Source organism: Penicillium manginii (assembly GCF_028828005.1).
Source record: "Penicillium manginii strain IBT 31320 chromosome Unknown utg000002l:1.0-5564898.0:1.0-5567710.0, whole genome shotgun sequence".
Taxonomy (NCBI): Eukaryota; Fungi; Ascomycota; class Eurotiomycetes; order Eurotiales; family Aspergillaceae; genus Penicillium; species Penicillium manginii.
Window position 1 is genome coordinate 599668 of NW_026643103.1, and position 17791 is coordinate 617458.

The 17791-nt window shown below is 44.7% G+C and overlaps 7 protein-coding genes across 7 annotated transcripts; 4 read left to right on the forward strand and 3 right to left on the reverse strand.

The window, feature by feature from the left end:
* Window positions 1-329: 329 nt before the first annotated feature.
* N7533_001512 (intradiol ring-cleavage dioxygenase) lies at window positions 330-1392 on the forward strand (the record flags this gene model as incomplete). Its single annotated transcript, XM_057098162.1, has 2 exons — window positions 330-692; window positions 757-1392. Coding segments are annotated over 2 exons (999 nt in total), but the record flags the coding sequence as incomplete, so codon positions are not given.
* Window positions 1393-4285: 2893 nt separating this feature from the next.
* N7533_001513 (uncharacterized protein) lies at window positions 4286-5343 on the reverse strand (the record flags this gene model as incomplete). The annotated part of the gene is made up of 2 exons (XM_057098163.1): window positions 4286-4645; window positions 4702-5343. 2 exons carry the CDS (start codon window positions 5341-5343, stop codon window positions 4286-4288), a joined length of 1002 nt encoding a protein of 333 aa, XP_056963299.1.
* A 573-nt stretch (window positions 5344-5916) lies between these two features.
* On the forward strand, window positions 5917-6618 carry N7533_001514 (uncharacterized protein; the record flags this gene model as incomplete). The annotated part of the gene is made up of 2 exons (XM_057098164.1): window positions 5917-6208; window positions 6269-6618. 2 exons carry the CDS (start codon window positions 5917-5919, stop codon window positions 6616-6618), a joined length of 642 nt encoding a protein of 213 aa, XP_056963300.1.
* A 689-nt stretch (window positions 6619-7307) lies between these two features.
* N7533_001515 (putative quinol monooxygenase) lies at window positions 7308-8070 on the reverse strand (the record flags this gene model as incomplete). Its single annotated transcript, XM_057098165.1, has 3 exons — window positions 7308-7427; window positions 7487-7827; window positions 7875-8070. 3 exons carry the CDS (start codon window positions 8068-8070, stop codon window positions 7308-7310), a joined length of 657 nt encoding a protein of 218 aa, XP_056963301.1.
* Window positions 8071-8670: 600 nt separating this feature from the next.
* Window positions 8671-9792, forward strand: N7533_001516 (Zn(II)2Cys6 transcription factor domain-containing protein; the record flags this gene model as incomplete). The annotated part of the gene is made up of 1 exon (XM_057098166.1): window positions 8671-9792. One exon carries the CDS (start codon window positions 8671-8673, stop codon window positions 9790-9792), a length of 1122 nt encoding a protein of 373 aa, XP_056963302.1.
* Window positions 9793-10704: 912 nt separating this feature from the next.
* Window positions 10705-11666, forward strand: N7533_001517 (sulfotransferase family protein; the record flags this gene model as incomplete). Its single annotated transcript, XM_057098167.1, has 2 exons — window positions 10705-11373; window positions 11430-11666. The coding sequence occupies 2 exons, from the start codon at window positions 10705-10707 to the stop codon at window positions 11664-11666; spliced, it is 906 nt and encodes a 301-aa protein (XP_056963303.1).
* A 1913-nt stretch (window positions 11667-13579) lies between these two features.
* On the reverse strand, window positions 13580-14332 carry N7533_001518 (uncharacterized protein; the record flags this gene model as incomplete). Its single annotated transcript, XM_057098168.1, has 1 exon — window positions 13580-14332. The coding sequence occupies one exon, from the start codon at window positions 14330-14332 to the stop codon at window positions 13580-13582; it is 753 nt and encodes a 250-aa protein (XP_056963304.1).
* Window positions 14333-17791: the final 3459 nt, after the last annotated feature.

A 17791-nucleotide genomic window follows, 5' to 3' on the forward strand; every position in this document is an offset into this window, starting at 1 on the left:
GCTTGCAACAACAAATTATGTTGCTGGGAAATCGATATCGTCAGCTTGTGGGTACAGTGTGTGCAATGAAGCTCCATACGGGCCGGCGATACTCTAAGGGGAAGTTTATAACTAGCAGTATTGAGCATGAAAAAGGATAAATTGATAGTCATCGCGCTCGAATTTTGCCTAACAGTTTTGACTCCATTTTCTTGTTCTATCATCTCTAAGTCATGCGTACCTCGTTGCTCTCTCTCCTTGCATTTGCCACCGCAATCGGCAGCGTGACCGGTAAGCAGATTGGAACTACCATTTCTTTTCTCATCTCAGTTCACTAACTTTGGAATCAGCCCACCCCCGAGCGTCACGACCACAACAATGTGAAGCACACACCTCATACATTTTCCCGACGCACCGACAAGTGTGCTGGTAAAATCGAACAGCGTCGCGATACCGCGTTGAAGAATCGTCGAAGCCTCTTGGGCAAGCGCGATTCCAGTGTTTCTTCATCGAGCCGGTACATGTACGGAGGTCTACAGAACAAGACCTGCCTGCTGGCCCCAAATACTATCTTCGGTCCCTACGATGTGGATGGAGAACTTCATCGCCATGACGTGCGAGAGGGTCAAGATGGTGTTAACCTGTACCTTGATCTCGGTCTGATTGATGTCGAGACTTGTGAGCCTCTCCCGGATGCTTGGCTTACCATTTGGGTATGTGACTCTTTAAGTCTTTCTATTTATTACTGCACTAGTACTTGCGACTGATAATTTCTAGGCTTGCAATGCCACTGGTACTTACTCTGGATATACCGGAATCAACCCGGATACCGTGTCTGTTCTTGATGGATGGAGTACCAGGGAGGATGGAACCACTGATGACGAAACATTCTTGCGAGGAATCTCCAAAACCAACGAGGCCGGAATTGCTGAGTTCCTCACTATCTTCCCCGGCTACTACGATAGCCGAACTACCCACATTCATGTGACTGTGCAGTCCAATGTGACCGGTGATGACACTAGCTATTCCGATGCCGCTATTCAGCACATTGGTCAGCTCTTCTTTCCCGAAGAGTTGATCAACTCTGTGTACAAGCTGGCTCCCTACCACGCCCATTTGTCTACTTTGAACAGAACTCTGAACTCTGAAGACTCGGTGTACAAAGTCGCCATGACCGACGGATACTCTGCCATGATTTCCACGGAGCTTCTAGGTGAGACTCTTGCCGACGGTTTGATTGGATACATCACCATTGGTGTCAACAAGAGTGCTGCCGCTATTGCTACCACTGGCACTCAAGTCAATGTCCAGGGATATCTTCCCACCGTCTCATTGACCAGTGGTGCCCAGGCTGCCGCGAACACCAATGATCTTGCTCAAGGATACCGTACGAATGGAATGAAGAAGGTGTAAGGCTAAAGTGCAATATATGCAATGATCCCAGGAGACCTATAGGATATATGATTCAATCTAATTAGATACTCTCTCAAAAAAGATAAGATTTTACGAGTGGACTAGCCTCCATCCATGGATACCTTATGCTTCCGCCCTCGTCGACCTGCTCAGGTGGGTTATTGATATTATTTATTTTGTGCTCTTACTGGCTTCAGGTGCGTGGAACATTGTGGATAGTAAGAAGCATTGGCCAAACAAACATTCCTAGTTTCATAATCTACATTCAAAAAGAAAAAGGAACCAGGCATTGTTCATGAACAGAATAACTTGCTTCTTCAGCAACCAAAGCTTCTCAAAGATAAACTGAACTACCCATGAGAAATAGCGAAAATAGACCAATATATGTACTATTAGTATTCAAGTTGTGACGGATAAGGTGGGGAAGCAATACCGTTAGACTGTAAGGACTCAGATGCTTTGAAAGATGGCAGTAGTATTGAACGAAGGTATTAAACTGAGAGATGGAAGAGCAGAAGGAGAGAAGCTCCCATCGCAACTATCTACATGAGCGGCTGCCCGGGTCACGTGTTTAGTCACGTGCTAGGCACCGAAGGCTTCGATCGTTACATAGACTGGAGAACATCTGAGCTCCTGGATAAATCATCAGCTACTAGTCCTAAAGTTGGCAAGATGAATCAATACACACTGAACAGTAAATTGAGGAGTGTAAATTCCCCAAAACCTCTGAAGAAGAAATGTTGAGAGTTTTTTAAAAAAAGCTCAACTATGCAGCAAACGCTCGGGTTTGTGGTAATCTGAGATACGCTTCTATCCAGCATTCTGAGGTGAGGCCTTGACATGGACAGATAGCGAATTCTCCGGGCCATTTGCAATACCGATGATATAGGGCACTTCCAAGATTATGAAATTCTTGAGGAGGATGCAGCTTAAAGCACGCAGCACAGTATTTCCAGGTCGATGACTCTAGGTTGATTAGAAACTCTCTCTGTTTCTCTAAAGTAGCGGATGTATTTGAGACATAATAAGGGAACAAAAGTTCGGGCCTCCTGCAAACATCACGATGCTTTAAATAGAACCTTTTGCAACTCAAAGCTAGATAAGCTTGTGAGTAAGTAGAAAGATAGGAAAGAATAATGTCCAGTAGTTCTGTCGGAAGATCAAGGATAGAACCCGAATTCTTGACTAGAGGCTCGCCCGGCGGAGGCTCTTGTATTCGAGACATTTCTGTCGAAGGCTTGTAACCCGCGATTCGATATTTGAGCAGTGATGCGAATATCTTCGCCCGACTCCGGAAGGAAGCCTCAAAGCGATTTCCCATATTGTATTGCAGCCTTGGAAGCTCAAGTTGTATTATATGCTCAGCCCTGGAGGCATGGAGTGGACGAAAGCTGTCCAACAGTACATGGAGGAGATATTTTGTAAAGATACAGAAGGGTTAAAAGTCGGGGTTTTTGCCCACTTGAGGTGGCAGGGCCTTGAAAATAACTATGTCATGATGATTCTTTGAAAAGTACCCAGTGCCAAAAAGCGTCGCAGGTGAGGTTCCATCCCGAAGTCTAGATTTGGGTACGGGCTATTGACCGCTTTCGATGATCCTCATGAATCTTAGATATTAAGCTATTACTAGTAGTAATCATTCTTGATATTCAAAAAATTCTGAGCAATCTGTGGAATCGCTTCCAAGGTTTCGGAGTCATCCATCGTCAGAAACTGGCATCGATATAAACTTCCTTATTTCAGTTATTCCGCTCCGTTTCCCTCCGATCTGTGACCATCATTGTTCCGCAAGCTCAAATCAAGACTCGCTTGACGTATCTTTGAGTCTATGATAGTATTTGCTTCAGTCATTCCAATTTCCACATCGTTGCCGTTGTTCTCCGAGTCCCTTACTGTAAAAATAATTATGGAAAGCGACCTAGAGCAATATAGATTGTTGTTGTGCACTGTTTGATACATACGACCATAGGGTGTGGAGAACAGGGCTTCCCGTCCGCTCAGCCGTACTTAAGCCACACGCCGGCAGGTTAGTAGTATGGTGGGTGACCACATGCGAATCCCTGCTGTTGTATGTTATTTTTTTCTTTGTCTTTTTTGTTCTTTTCTAACTTTTGTTCTCATGATTACGATTTTTTTTTCGAAATCGTAGAAGACTTCAAAATTCCCAAACTTATCTATTCCTTGTTCTTTGTTGCCGGTATGTTTGAGTGCTAACAAATCAGCTGTTTTTGAGCGGGGATTGTTGCCGGACAGGTGTATCATAGATCTCCTTGTTCTTCGGAGCTCTCTCTAATTAGGTTCATTGCCAGTGCCCTAGATTCCTGCTTTGGTGCATGGGACTTAAGCTGATAGAACAAATTGGAGAGTAGATTGAGAGCGGAGAGAAGGAATATACGCGGTGTATTTCAAGTTCACACCGGATAGGCGCCGCGGACTTATTCACAGTAGGCTATATAATAGTACTAGTAACTATTGTTTGAATCAGTAGCAATAAAAGTCTTAGCCTTATGGGATATTGACCTCGGTACCTAGTAGTAGGTACTTCCGTATATTCTACCCAGAAAACTATGTTCATAAATCATGATACGATACTAGAAAAATGCAGCTGTGTTGAGGTGTGGCTGCCAGAGGCGGATGCTTTCTTAGGGATGGTCACGGTGAAGAAAGTAGAACAGGTCGGTCAAAAGAAAATTCTAGACTCCGAGACCCCATAATTTTACGTCGCACATTCACCTGGCTTAATCCCACAGTGAAATAAAATGCCACCGACAGAAAAAGTTGTTATATTAGTGAAGGGAAAATACTACAAATCTATACTATTTTCGCAAAACCTTCCAAGGTTGGAACCCAACAATTCTTCCACTAGAACCTTGGACCGAAATCAACTTCAAATTCAGAGGATATTCTGAAGAGAAGTCTCCGCGGAAGTTAGACCTGCCCACCTCCAGCAGCACTCCCAGAGCTTCTTCTGCATGTCAGGGTCTTGGCTAATTGGCGCCGCAGAGTCCGTTTTTAGACCGACATAGTATCCTCTTTTCCCCCTGAATACCGGATCAGCACTCACAGTGGCCAGGTCTCGACCAGCATCCTCTGTAGTGCGGAATACTGTAGTGCAATACTTGAGGACCGGCATGAGAAAGTTGATTGTCCCCATTATAGCCCTGGTGGATTTCTTCTGCCCCGCTTGGGCTCTTGACGAAGGAAGACCACCAGGGTCCATGGCGATTACTGTGATTTGTGATAGTTTGGTATCCTGTCAGAATGGGTTAGTCAATTGCTTTTCAATTCTGATAACCAGGTCTTCCTCACTTGTTGGAGTCGTTTGTTGAGGTCGCTTGAAAAAGCCACGTTTGCAAGTTTAGCTGTCGCATATCTCTGGAATCCACGGTCATGGACAAGCTTCATTGGGTCTAAGGTTGGCATGACCAGTTCTTCAAAGTCAACAGGGAAACATGGCCCAAGCGAAGACAAGGGGTTCGGTTTATCGGGGTAATGAGTGACGGAACCGAGCATGATTATACGCCCGGATGTGGTGTCCATGCTACCGAGCAGCTTCAGGACCAGCAGGTAATGAGATAGGTGACATATTTGGAATGTAGCCTCGTAATTATCAAATGTAAACTGTTGCCCCGACTCGAGTGACCATGTACTGGCGTTACAGACGATCGCTGTGATGGGCGGAAGTTCCTTTGAGGAAATTCGTGTCGATAGTTTGTCCGCGAAGGATCTGACATCAGGTAGACGGCCAAGGTCGAGAGTTTCAAGGTGGAAATTGGCCTTGGGGTACTTGCTAGCCAGGCTTAGAAGCTTGGCAGTATTTGGGTCTTTTTCTGCGGAAGGGTTTCGAACAGTGGCTACCAAATTATGCTCACTGTATTTGGAAAGGAAAGATTCGACAAAGCCAAGGGCCAGGGAGCCATTAGCTCCGGTAATAATAACTGTTCCACTCATGAGGAATTCTTTTGGCTGGAGTTCTAAACTTGAAGTGCATAATTCTGCGAAAAGCTCGCTGTTTATATATTAGTAGGTTGAAAACCTTGCTTACCATTCACTTGAATCACAAATGCAGACTCGGATCTAACTTGAAAAACTCCGTTACATTAACATCGAAAGAAGAAGACTATTCTTCAACTAGGCGGTATTTTTTCCTGCATTAAGTAGGTGGCGCTCTTGGCAAGCTAGTTCACGCTCTGTCATCCCAAGGTTGCCAGGTACTAATAGTTTTTTCGAGACGTAATCTCACAGTCGCCGGGCGGACTTAGGCTTTTAAATTCCGTCGTATCTTTCAATTGAATGATAATTGAGGCGAGGAAGTTATTTTGACATTTATACTCTAGTTAGAGAGTCTGGATCTATGCCCGATCTGGGAGGCGCAGTTCTTGGCGAAACTTTAATGAACCAGCCCCCAAATATCAGTCTTGTGCTTTATCAGCATTTTCTAGTCATACTGTGGCACCCTCAGATCTCTATCCTCTTCCCTGAGAAATATTGCTCCTAAATATACAGCGGAAAGAATACCTCATCATGCCGTTGCGGGAAGTGCAATTTATTATCACTGCTCCTGAAACAGCAAAATTAAGCAAACCACAGCAGAGGGTTGCTCGTTCACACGCTGCGCGCTCCGCACATGCCCGGGAGCGGCGCCTACGGACTTCACAATACCAGGCGCAGAATAAGCGTGAATGGCTGAATAAAATGAACTTCAGTTTAAGCAAACCAGCTGAAATCGTCACTGTACTTCCGGCTTCCCGCAAAGACCCCTTTACCAGCTTCGCAAGGCCCTTGATTTTATTGGAGCAAATGCTATTTGATCATTGTATGTCCGAATCAAACGCCAGATTTGATGCAGTGATACCAACTCCAAAAGACGTCACAGCTATAATCCCACTAATGCGCTGCACCGAACTCGCAATCGACTTCTCTCAACGTATGACAAGTGTATGGATACCGCTTGCGCTAACAGAAGCGAGTCTACTGGACATCTTGTTTCTTGCATCATGTCGAAATTTATCTGCAAGCTATAATCGCCCGGATCAAGAAGAGCAGAAACACTTTTATACGCATTTGGGCTATCAATATAAGGTCAAAAGCCTGCGGTCATTGAGAGACGCGATCTCAACCGAGGTACCGGTCTATGGTGACTCGACTGTTGCAAAAGCTATAATGCTAGCATATGATGAGGTACTTCATCCCATGCGAATGAAAGGCAAAGCTGACAATCGCTAGTTATTCATGCATGATGAAAACATGTTGAAGCGTCATGTAGATGGTGCTGTAAAGATGGTTAACCTCATAGGCGGCCCCCAAATGCTTGGCTTAGATGGTCTGCTGGAGCACCTTCTCTCCAATTTACTGGATAAGGTGACAGGCCACGTTGGAATTCAAGTGGAAATACCCTGGAATAATCAAGTAATCTCATAATCGGGGCCTTGAAGTTTCGCGCACAGTTGAAATTACTTCAGCAACTGGGGCTAAGTTTTGCCATTTGTGTGCGCACATTTTAGACAGTAGAATGGAGGACTTTAAAGAAATTACAGAGAGAGCCCATAAATAGCTCTAGAAAATTTTAAACTTCCGTAGGTTTAGATATTCGAGCGAGTAATCTCTTAGGAGATGATGGTCTGTTCTCCCATGGCCAAATTCCTTAGGATGGCAAGAGAAAAATAGAAGTGCGAAAAATGCAGTCGGGCAACAAAGACCAGGTATGTAGGCTTGAATTCCCGGGGAAAAAAGAAAATTTCCTAGGTTATATTGCAAGTTGGGAAGATTCCTTCGCTGACGTATCGCAATACGCTATTAGACGAGATCGACGGGAAACTTCTAATATTTAAGAAATTGAGTGCTAGCACGCATGGACTCTTTGTTGAAAAGAGACAATCACCAGTTCCCCATTCAGGAAGTAATCCCTAAGCATATTAAAATGCACCCAAGTCCATTACTTCGATGTCAACTGTTATCTGTGACACTTTCCCCAGCGATTTGAGCGACTCCAGCGTTTCCGACAAAATCTTCTGTTGGGAAATGTCCTGGTGTTCCTGTTAATGGTAAGCATAGCACTTATGCCACTTATGCCAAGTTGAACTTTTATTCATACCTTCCTGTTTTGCCATCCTATAATACCCATAACGACGTCCTTTTCAAGGTTTGAACTCTTGCCATGGGTGACTGAAGTCGTGCTCTCTGCATTACCGGCTAGAGCTAGATCGCGGGATACTTTCTCCCACACTTGAAGGCATTGCTCAACATTCTCAGAGCTGGAGACACTGACTCGAACTATCTCAACTAGGGACGATGAGGCTGCATCTCTCGGGGAGAACTTTGTTTCAAACAGCTGCAAGGTGGGCGGTCCAGTCACCAAATGCCTGATTGAGCTAGCAAAAGCAGCAAATTGTTCCGAGCCGATGAAAGCATGAAAGGAATCAACGGAATTCCATTCTGTTTATATCAGCTATGTTTAAGTTTGACATAGCAGGTGAACTTACCAAAAAGGAGGAACTCTCTGTAGGCCTCTCTTACATCTAATCCATCTTCTGTCAAAATCCATCCACGGAATGCGCAGAGTAGGCCGGGATTAGGGTCGATCAATCCCTTGCTCAACCTTGGCCAGTCTCTTTCAAGCTCCTTAAGTGAACCCGGGTCGGTTTTGACTCTAGGAAAAATAAGCTCAGTGACGGCCATTGTAAAGAGAGAAGTGTTATGTTCAAATTTTTCAAGTGTGGTAGAGATAGTCCATAGAATCCATTCATATTTTTTATATAAATTTCGTTCCGCACTATATTTAAGTATCTGCCATACTGTCTATTGGAGGTTTTTGAATTTGGACATAGTAGTTCGGCCTGTGGACTTTTGCGGAGTTTGGAGTTCTGCGGAGTTTGCGGAGTTCTGCGGACATCTTTGTCATCGCAGCCTTACTTTCCTCCGAGGCTGCCCTTATCTTCCCATATTCTGAAATAATAGATACATTAATTCCAATAGCATACCTAGGTAGTTATTATATAATACGAAGTTGTAAAAAAATAACGTGCAGCAAATTGAGGTTATACAAATTGGCTCTATATTGTAGCGCTGCTGTAGCAAATCAGAAGCTTTGATACTAATTACGTAATACATAGTATGGGTGAGCCAAAGGGATCTATATCCATTTTAGGAAGCGGTGTGAGTCAGCTGATACGGAACATCGTTGTTCCGTCACGGTCGCCGACCCTGGCCCACTTCCCTAGTACCCGCCCGTCCCGGATATCTTCCAAGGCTGTTCATTTTCTCGTAAAAATACAGACCATGGCTTACAGATCGCCATCTGCGCGCTCACGACAGAAATCATGCATTGCTTGTGCCGAAGGGAAACGGCGCTGCAACCGTCAAACCCCAGATTGCTCACGATGTCTTGCCCAGGGATTGGTGTGTACTTACAAAAGTGCATGGCCCCCAAAGCGCCAGATTATTTCGAATCAGTTGCAATCATCACATCTTCTGGAAGCGGGGCCGGAATCCCCCCCTGCTTCCAGTGAGACTCTGTTGTTTATGCCGCTAGATCAATTTTACATTGACGATACGAATGTTGGGATCCCGTGGCTTACTCCGATGCCCTCTCTACTTTCCATACCATCACTATCCCCAGCTGCAATTTACCCAGAAACCACCATCCTGGATAAATGGTCAACCAATCAGCTATTGCGAAATATCAAATCTTACCCGCAGGAGTTTGTTATCACTCGAAAAACGCCATTCATTCATTCCCGTCTCTACGATGCATACTTGCCCGATGCTATTCAAGATGCTTTTACAGTGTTAGCAGCTTATAGTATCAAAACATCAGAAACAGAGGACCTGGTTTTCCGTATACTGGAAAGCAAGACTACTGGCCTCGTGGAGCAGGATATCCACACAAGTACCCTGCCCCAGATTCTCGCAGCAGTGCATGCATTGATGCTGTTTCAAATTGTCCAGCTCTTTGATGGCGATATTCGACAGCGCTCCTTGGCTGAACAACACATGGATATATTAAGAATTTGGGCCTTTCAATTACAAGAGCGAGCGGCAAGCTTGACCCCTGCGATCACATGGCAAGAATGGATAGTTGCAGAGAGCGCTCGAAGAACAATCATTTTTGTCATGATGATTGAGGGCTTGTATCTGTCACTAAAAACCGGGTGTTGTCCAAATGTCAAGGCAATGAGTATACTTCCCTTCACATCCAAGACCACTCTATGGGATCTCGGTACAAGTGCTTCATGGCTTGAGGAATCAGACCGATTGCCTTCCGAAACCGTACTTTATGGTGACTTTGCAAGGGGTTGGCAAGAGGGACAACTGCCGGGACGACTGGATGGATTCCAAAAGCTGTTGCTTATACCGTGTCTGGGTGAGAGATACAGCGAGCAACTGGAGCTAGATGGTTGAATGTCGATAGTAATGTTGTCTCTCTGCCCCATTTAGTTCGGAGATCCTATACCATCTTCAATGCGACCGGTCGCTTCTATTGGTGGAGTCTAATTTCACGAGTCTCGCATCTCTCCTGACTTGACGCTACAAACTATTATCTACTCCCGTGACAAGAAAGAAGAAGCGACTTGCGACACTTTGACGGAACCTGGGTGCACAAAATCACAACGCGTATGCTCGGCCCAAGTTAAGGCTGGGTGGCCCCAGATCAAACAGTCGCTTTGCATAGTATTTACGATTTCATGAACATTGTCTTCAAGTTTGATACCTTGAGCATCTTCACAGCGACTTTACATACCCATGGATACTATCAACTCAATATACCTTCGTTCCAATAAGGTTGAAAAGCGGCAAGGAGAACGGCAACTTGAAACCAAGCCATTTGACGAGTGTGACGAGGGGTCACCTGGGCATTCTTTTTCTCGGCGAGCTACGACCAACATCGGATCCTGCCAGGTGCTATCGAGATTACCCCACGCTACCTAAAATGTATTCCAGGCGATCCCACCGAATTTTCGCTAGTGGGTGCGCCTGGCACTAGCGATCTTTGTGCGACAGATCGGCTTGGCTATATACTCTCCTGCATGGATGGCGCTTAATAGCGAGGATCATAAGGGGCCTTTCTCAGGTAGCCCGCCGCATTCGTAATTAGGCCCCCAGCCTATTCAGAAACTACTGTATAAGATGTTGTATGGTATGATTTTCTAGTAGTAGGGGTGGCACCCTACTTCCAAGGTTACCGTAAAGCCATAAATAAGCCCTTGCTTTGTTGCTAGGGGGGACCCACCATAGCTGCGAACACGCTACTATTTATGTGAAAGACCTTTGTTCCCAAGCTCATGCTAAGTCAACCCTTTTTTCCAAGCCCAAATGTATGCCCTCGAACGGTTACTCTACGGGTTTCCCGAACCGACTCTGCACAAACGCAGCAAGCCCGTTGAAGTGCTCTGCTTGGGTTTACCACGCACCGGAACTGAGTCATTAAGCGTGGCCTTGCGAACCCTGGGCCTGCCAACATATCATGGCTGGGACTTGGTCTTCGAGTCAGATGGCGGAAAGTTGCAACTTTGTGCTGAGCTACTGCAGCGGAAGTACAGCGGTGCCCGCGATGGCGATGTGTGTATTACCAGTGCGGAATTCGATATTCTCCTTGGTGATAACCAGGCTGTGGTTGACTCTTTATCCGTTTTATTTGCTCCTGAGCTGGTCGCTGCCTATCCAGAGGCCAAAGTAATTCTGAACGTGCGTCCTGATATTGATGCCTGGTACCACAGCATTGATAAAACAATCGCCCAAGAGGTTGGTCTATCGTGGATTATGTGGGGAATGCAGTGGTTCTCCTCCGAGCGTTATTGGCTCTATAGTATCTACCTCAGATACGGGTTTCCAGGCGTGTTTCGCAGCGTCAGCACCACAGATGGTATCCAGCGAAACGCTAAGTGGGTCTATCGCGACCACTGCAATATGGTTCGGGGTATGGTGCCTAACGATAAGTTGCTTGAGTGGTCCGTTGAGGATGGCTGGGAGCCGCTTTGCAAGGTATACTTTTGAAGAAAATGTATCTTCCTCAAAACCGAGGCTGATGATAAATATAGTTCCTTGATAAGCCTGTTCCTGATGAACCCTTCCCTCGAACCAATAATCCGACAAACTTCAAGCAGCGCGCGAATGAAAACAGGAAAAAACGCCTCTTTCAATGTCTGCGTAACTTGACTCTCACCGCTGTTACTCTATGCGGGACTACCACTGCCGTTGTGATGTGGTGGCAGGGACGGATCCCAGAGGCTACCAGGCTTAGTGATATCCTCTGGCGATACACTAAAATGAGATAGGATCAATATGTCGGATAGAAATTCAATTAAAGTCAAATATTCCACTTTGATTTACATCTTCTAGACACATCCCAGAGAATTTATCTCATTTGAAGTTCGAGCTTGGTTCGAGAACTTTGGAAAGTGCCCCTGTGTGTCGGCAGTGTTTAATCTGATTTCAATCTACCCCACAATACCATGCCTAGCTATACCCGGTCTTGCGATCAATCGGTATATAGAAACTGGGACACCACCTGGGCAGGTAAGTGGCCAGAGGACCATGGTTTCAAAGATAACCTTCAGGACCTATGTCTCCGGTGGACATACATCCAAGGTTCTTGGTCCAGATAGAATTTCAGCCTCCATCTGGTATCCTAGTCCCGAAATCCACAATGTTTTCATCTCGGTCCCTCGGCACTGGACATGCAATCGTGGGTACCATCGTCACAATAAAACCGCCAGTGAAAACCCGTAATTCTGGCCTCAGGTACCGAGGCAATAGCATCGACCTAATATAGATCTAGATAAATTGTAGTATCTATACTTATAATTTTTTAAAAAAGTATATAGAAGTTAATAATCTCTATATATTATAAACAATGTATATTAATTAATATTATGTAAAGATATTAAAAATATAGGTATAGTAGATAGCAGATCGTAAAATTAGCACTATAACATACAACCAATAGGAACTCACAAACTAGACTTACCATAGGTTAAAACCAGGGAGACCCTCGGTTAAAACCACAGAGTAATGATGGGCCAAAGGTGGGTCAAACGTCACGTTATCTTTTGACCCATGCTTGGCTGAATCCCACTCTCAATCATCACTTACCTCCAGCCCTCACCATCACACATCGAAATAGCACCCACTCACCGTCGGAACTCCGTATCTCCCCACATTCAGACAGATAAATTCCACTGTAACTGCTAGCTAGAAGAGACAAGCATCCCCAATCTAGCTTTTTAGATTTTCTAATTTGTGCGACCAAGGCGCAATTTTGCTACACCTTATTGCACTGCTTAGCAAGACCTTTTCTTCGCCAAATGGGTTTGAAGCATACCGAGCCCCCTTCTCCCCTGGAAAATTCTTTTCACACTTATTTAGCCTCTCTAGCATCATGCCGATCCCAGCTAAAGGAAAGTCATTGAAGGAATTGCATAGAATATCAATAACAACCACAATATATCGTAGCTGTGCACGGGTTAAACGACTACGCAATAGACAAGTAGACATCAAAAAGATATCGAGCTCGGACAGAGGTCAAGCCTGCTGAGTGTTTGTTAATTCCGCACAAAATATCGATCCAATATTTATGCTGAACCAGCAAACTATCGTCTTGAGTACCGACTGATCCCGTAATCCATCTCAGAAGGCGGTGAATTTCGGAGAAATTTCAAAATAATACCCTCTCTAAGCTGTGGCTCAGTGAGCAAATGAAAGGCTTCTCTGCCATATTATTTCAAACACCAAGCCGCTTGCCTGGCTATGAGTAATATCTCCATCTTCCGATAAGACAAGTTGTATGCCTACTTGCAGCTACTGAGGCCTGAGGGCTCAGGCCCCAGGTTGCTGAGTCAGCCAGTGCCCACCGTGCCTGCCATGTAGATAGCTTCTCTCCATAGCATCTTCAAGTCACCACCATCTTCAGTCTCTCTGCGAGTATCCCTATCCCGTGCCTTCAGTAGCAGCTGCGCCGGGATGCTACAGTATCCGTGGTGACAGCTTTAAATTTTGCATACTATCTGGATAATGTGAATTCCTCACTTGTGGTTGAATATACCATTGGGCCCAGATGTGTCTATGGAGTAAATAAAGGAAAAAGACACCGAAGATGCCGGATACTTACATAAGTCTTTTGTGACGGTAAGTCGATTTTGAAATTGGTTGCTCAACTGCAGTCCAACCCGCTTTTTGATTCACAACGAAATTAAATATTCCTAAAACCAAAGCTCCCATCGCTTGCTTGATAGCTCGAAACATTCTTCCAACCACTAGATATGCTCGATGTACCCACTGCATTCCGTTTTCTGAAGACAGTCGAAGACATATGGTTTTTCAAGGACTCGTGATTGGCATTGTGAAGGGAAGAGAAACGAAGGATATTCGAGAAGAAACCGAAAATTTTCCTTTTCTGCGGCAACCTTGAGACCTCGATGCGTCGATCTGATATGTCCTCGGTCCGTAAAGGCGGTCCTAGCTCTGGAAAGAAATCCCATTTCTTCTCCCTAAAATATGGACTCGTGGAAAGGGCTCCTCGAACCGGCTGGGCCAGGTAATAGTAAGGTGCGGCTGGTTCCAAAGTGCCGAACGTGCAATTTGAAAGCGCGCCGTCAATATTTTCAGTGTAGGGGCGTGTTTTCCGCGGGCTAATGTTTGCCTTACACGGAGTCGGAGTTTGAAACACATATTCTTTAGAAATCGGATATGTTGCTCGGTTGACGGAGTTTTCAATTGCTTGCTGATGCTGATCCGAGACGCTCACTACTGAGCCACTAAGGCTCTCGTCATCGCTTGACTCACTCTCTATCCAACTGAAGTTGGCCAAGAGGTCAGATGGCGTCTTTTCAGGTGGTACTCTGGTGGGTTGTGATTTGGAGTCATGTGGCTCGAGGGGGGAAGGATTCGAGAGAATCTCCCGATCGAGTATCGCAGCTGCGTCCAATGGTCGAGATTGACACATTTTGAATAAATATTTTGGGTGACAATGAAGATCAAGTTTTATTCAGAACGTCGCTGTCCAGATCCATCACCTGGGAAGCAGACCTGGTAGGATTTGGATGTTCTTTGTTCCACTGAAATTTCCCAAGGAGCTTCTGACAGATGAACATGGGTACTTGAGCTGCTGTCGTTACCATTATCTTGAAACAAACATAATCTTGTGTAAAACCTTCTCGAGAAACAGGAAATAAAGTACCAGCCAGCCAGATTCTGCTTTCTGAGTGCAGGGTGAAATTATCTGGTTGTACCTTGTCTGCTACTAGCACCGATTTGGCAGGAATACGCAGTGAGTCAACTTTACTCATACAGTTTGCTCTGCCTCATATTAGGTTACTGTATCTAATATATTCAATAATCTTGCCGCATATTATCTACCCTATCTTAATAGAGTATAGACGCCAGGGTATCCTTCATGTGTGCCACGCTTCTCATTCTGACGGACTGGTAAAGTGGCCTCATATAATTGCCTAGTTAACGGCTGATGTCCAAACCCAGATAACTTAGCCCTGATAAACTATAGTTCAAAACTAAGCTTCGGTAATTCTTGTTGGAATCTAGGGCTCTTTTTCACCCATACTCAGACGGGGAAACATCTAAATTCGGCCTTGAAATCTGGCTTGATCAGTATGGGACTAACTTAATGAGGTTAGTGGAATGCAGGCTCCCATGGCTTGCGAGACGAAAAACTTTTGTTAGAGAGTCCTTGCCAGCCCCTTCTCATCCATCAACTTAGGACCACGCATCGTGAGGGTTCCGCATCTAGATAAATATCGGTAAATCACAATTTATTTGGCAGAATAGAGGCTATGCTAAATAATCATGCGTAGGCCGGAGTCGGAGAATACTCAAACAAATGGAACAAATATCGGATTGATGACTATTTGCATTAGAAGATTAGGCAAGGATTATGTAGAAACACAAATAAAGGGGCTAGCCAAGAAGAACAGCGGAAAGTTAGCTGACATTCCCCGTCGTATCTGCAAGTTTTCCTGCTGCCCAGTGGCTGGCGTGGATCTACCGGCATATTTATGGTTGTGTGGATTTCGTACCTCTGTCGACTTTTAATAAACGAGAGATCTCGGCCATGGTGTCTACGTCTCTGTCCCGTTTTAAGCAAAATAAGCCAGGACCTTCATACATTTGCTGTTTCTTCGATTCAAATACACAATATCGGCCACGTGACATTTTGTACTATCTCCAATGCCCATATTGTTCACTTGCTTATAGGTTGCCACTGCAATCCTCTATACCACTAATATAAACCTTGAGCTTATAACTATTGGTTTCTCAAAAATTCCAACATGAGTTATAGGAGCATTTTAGAACCGTACGTTAGTGACCAGAGATACATAGAAACCTTACTTGCGCAATCATTTCTGCTAAGCTGGGCAAACATACCGAGTAGCAGAAGAAGACTTTTTCTGTAGTGCGAGGCAGAGAGCATTTAGACTATGAGTTTTGCAAAGCTCAGTGCGAGAAAGGCGTCATGAGGATAGTGTCATGCACCTTCTGATAGTTTAGGAAATAGAAAATTTATTCTTAACAAAAGCTTCCCCAGCTCTTTTCCAGCTTTTAACTCGGGATAAAATACTCGATAGTTAATTTTTTATTTCTCTGTAAATGACTAGTCAGCAAACAGGATTCCAGCCAATCATACAGAGCACGGAGCCAGAATTCCGAAAATAAATGGAACAAATGTCGACTCAATGTGAACCGCAATGGATGACGAGACCATAGCCACGTGGAGAGCAAAGAGGGTGGGCTAAACGTAAAAGTTACCGGAAAGCCGGGTTCTATCTCCCGTAGTAACTTCAAGTTCCCTTACTGCATAAACAAAACGAATAAAGGCTCATTGGTGAACCGCATTGGATGGCGAGACCATAGCCACGTGGAGACCCGAGTGAATGGGCTGAACGTAAAAGTTACCGGAAAGTCGGGTTTTATTTCCCGTCGTAACTGCAAGTTCGCCTACTGCATCCGGCTAAGCTGTGTCAATGGCTGGTGTTCAGGGTTCAGCATGATTAAAGTTATGTGGCTGCTGCACCGACGAGGGGCTTTTGATGGGAGTCTTGGCGGTAATTGTTACGTCTCATCCCTATTTTTAGTACAATAAATTAGGATCTTCATACATTCAACGTTATTCGGATTTGGAATGCCTTTTATTATCGCGAGATAAAATTTTGTGCCCGTGTAATTCGTATCCTGAACAAGCAGGCTGCTATTGCTAGTGGTGCAAGGAACCGCACTGATCCCGCACCAACACCTTTCGAGATACTCCAGAGACTATTTTGCTGCATTTAAGATTTCGCCACTTTGAGTTAGTGTTTGGTCACCAAAGTCATTAATCTGGAGACGAGAATCCAGCACCCGACCGAGCTTCTCCGAAATCATACTTATTAGCCAGTTCTTGTACTGAACATGCTCTAAAGCCCCGAATTTGGTCTAAAGAGCTTCAAAATGAGTTTACTATCGTTTTGACTTTTACATAGGTTTCAATCGCTTACTCACTGGCCGGTATCTGTTGAAGATTGATGCGCCCTGCCCTGACATACAACGGGCTTGTGCACAGAAATCAAGATTGACTTCTGTGAGTCGGGCTGAAATACCCAAAACAAACACAACCATAAGCCGAGCCTATTCGATTCTATCGGCATACACTTATCTGCCATTTTCAAATAAAAAGCGGGTTTAATATTCTTCAGCGGGAGCTTGAGACGAGAATCGGGGAAGGAAGTGACGGGAATGCGATGATAATGCATACATTCTATTATTGAACATAGACGGTGGGGGAAATAGGACCGAGGGCATTTTGTCCTCGGTGTCGGTTTTTTGCTGCTTGAAAGAATTTGAATTCACTTTTAGAAGATGCTAACTAGGTGTATTACGTCCATAGTCTGCTATAGAAATGCCTAGTACTTAAGTATGTAGCCATATGGTACAAGTATTCTCTCAATCAGGAGGGATACCATCTAATCACTACTAGCAGGTGTCCCGGGTATATCAACAATCGCTTACTCTCCGCTCGTATTACATACTGATCACCAAGAGTATGACAGTCTGCCTGATCACTTGGGCTTTCCTGGGAATTGCTACTCGGGAGGATATCACGAATGAAAAAATTGCCACTTGTCTTCTTACTAATGGTTACGCATCCAACCAATGCAAATTACCTTTTCACTTTATCCATGATGATACAACTTGAAACACGTTAATTGAGTATTTGTGAGATGCTTGAAAGTTCCAATTATCACTTTTTCGTCTGATATTGATCTATTTCTGGAGAAGTCCAGCAGTTTCGCAAATATCTTGACATCGAAACCCCTGTGTAAGTGAAGATAATGTCCTGATTAGTATTCAATACTTGCCAAGTATGCAATATCTTGAGGAATTTATACCAAATGACAGACTGGCGTAAGTTGGG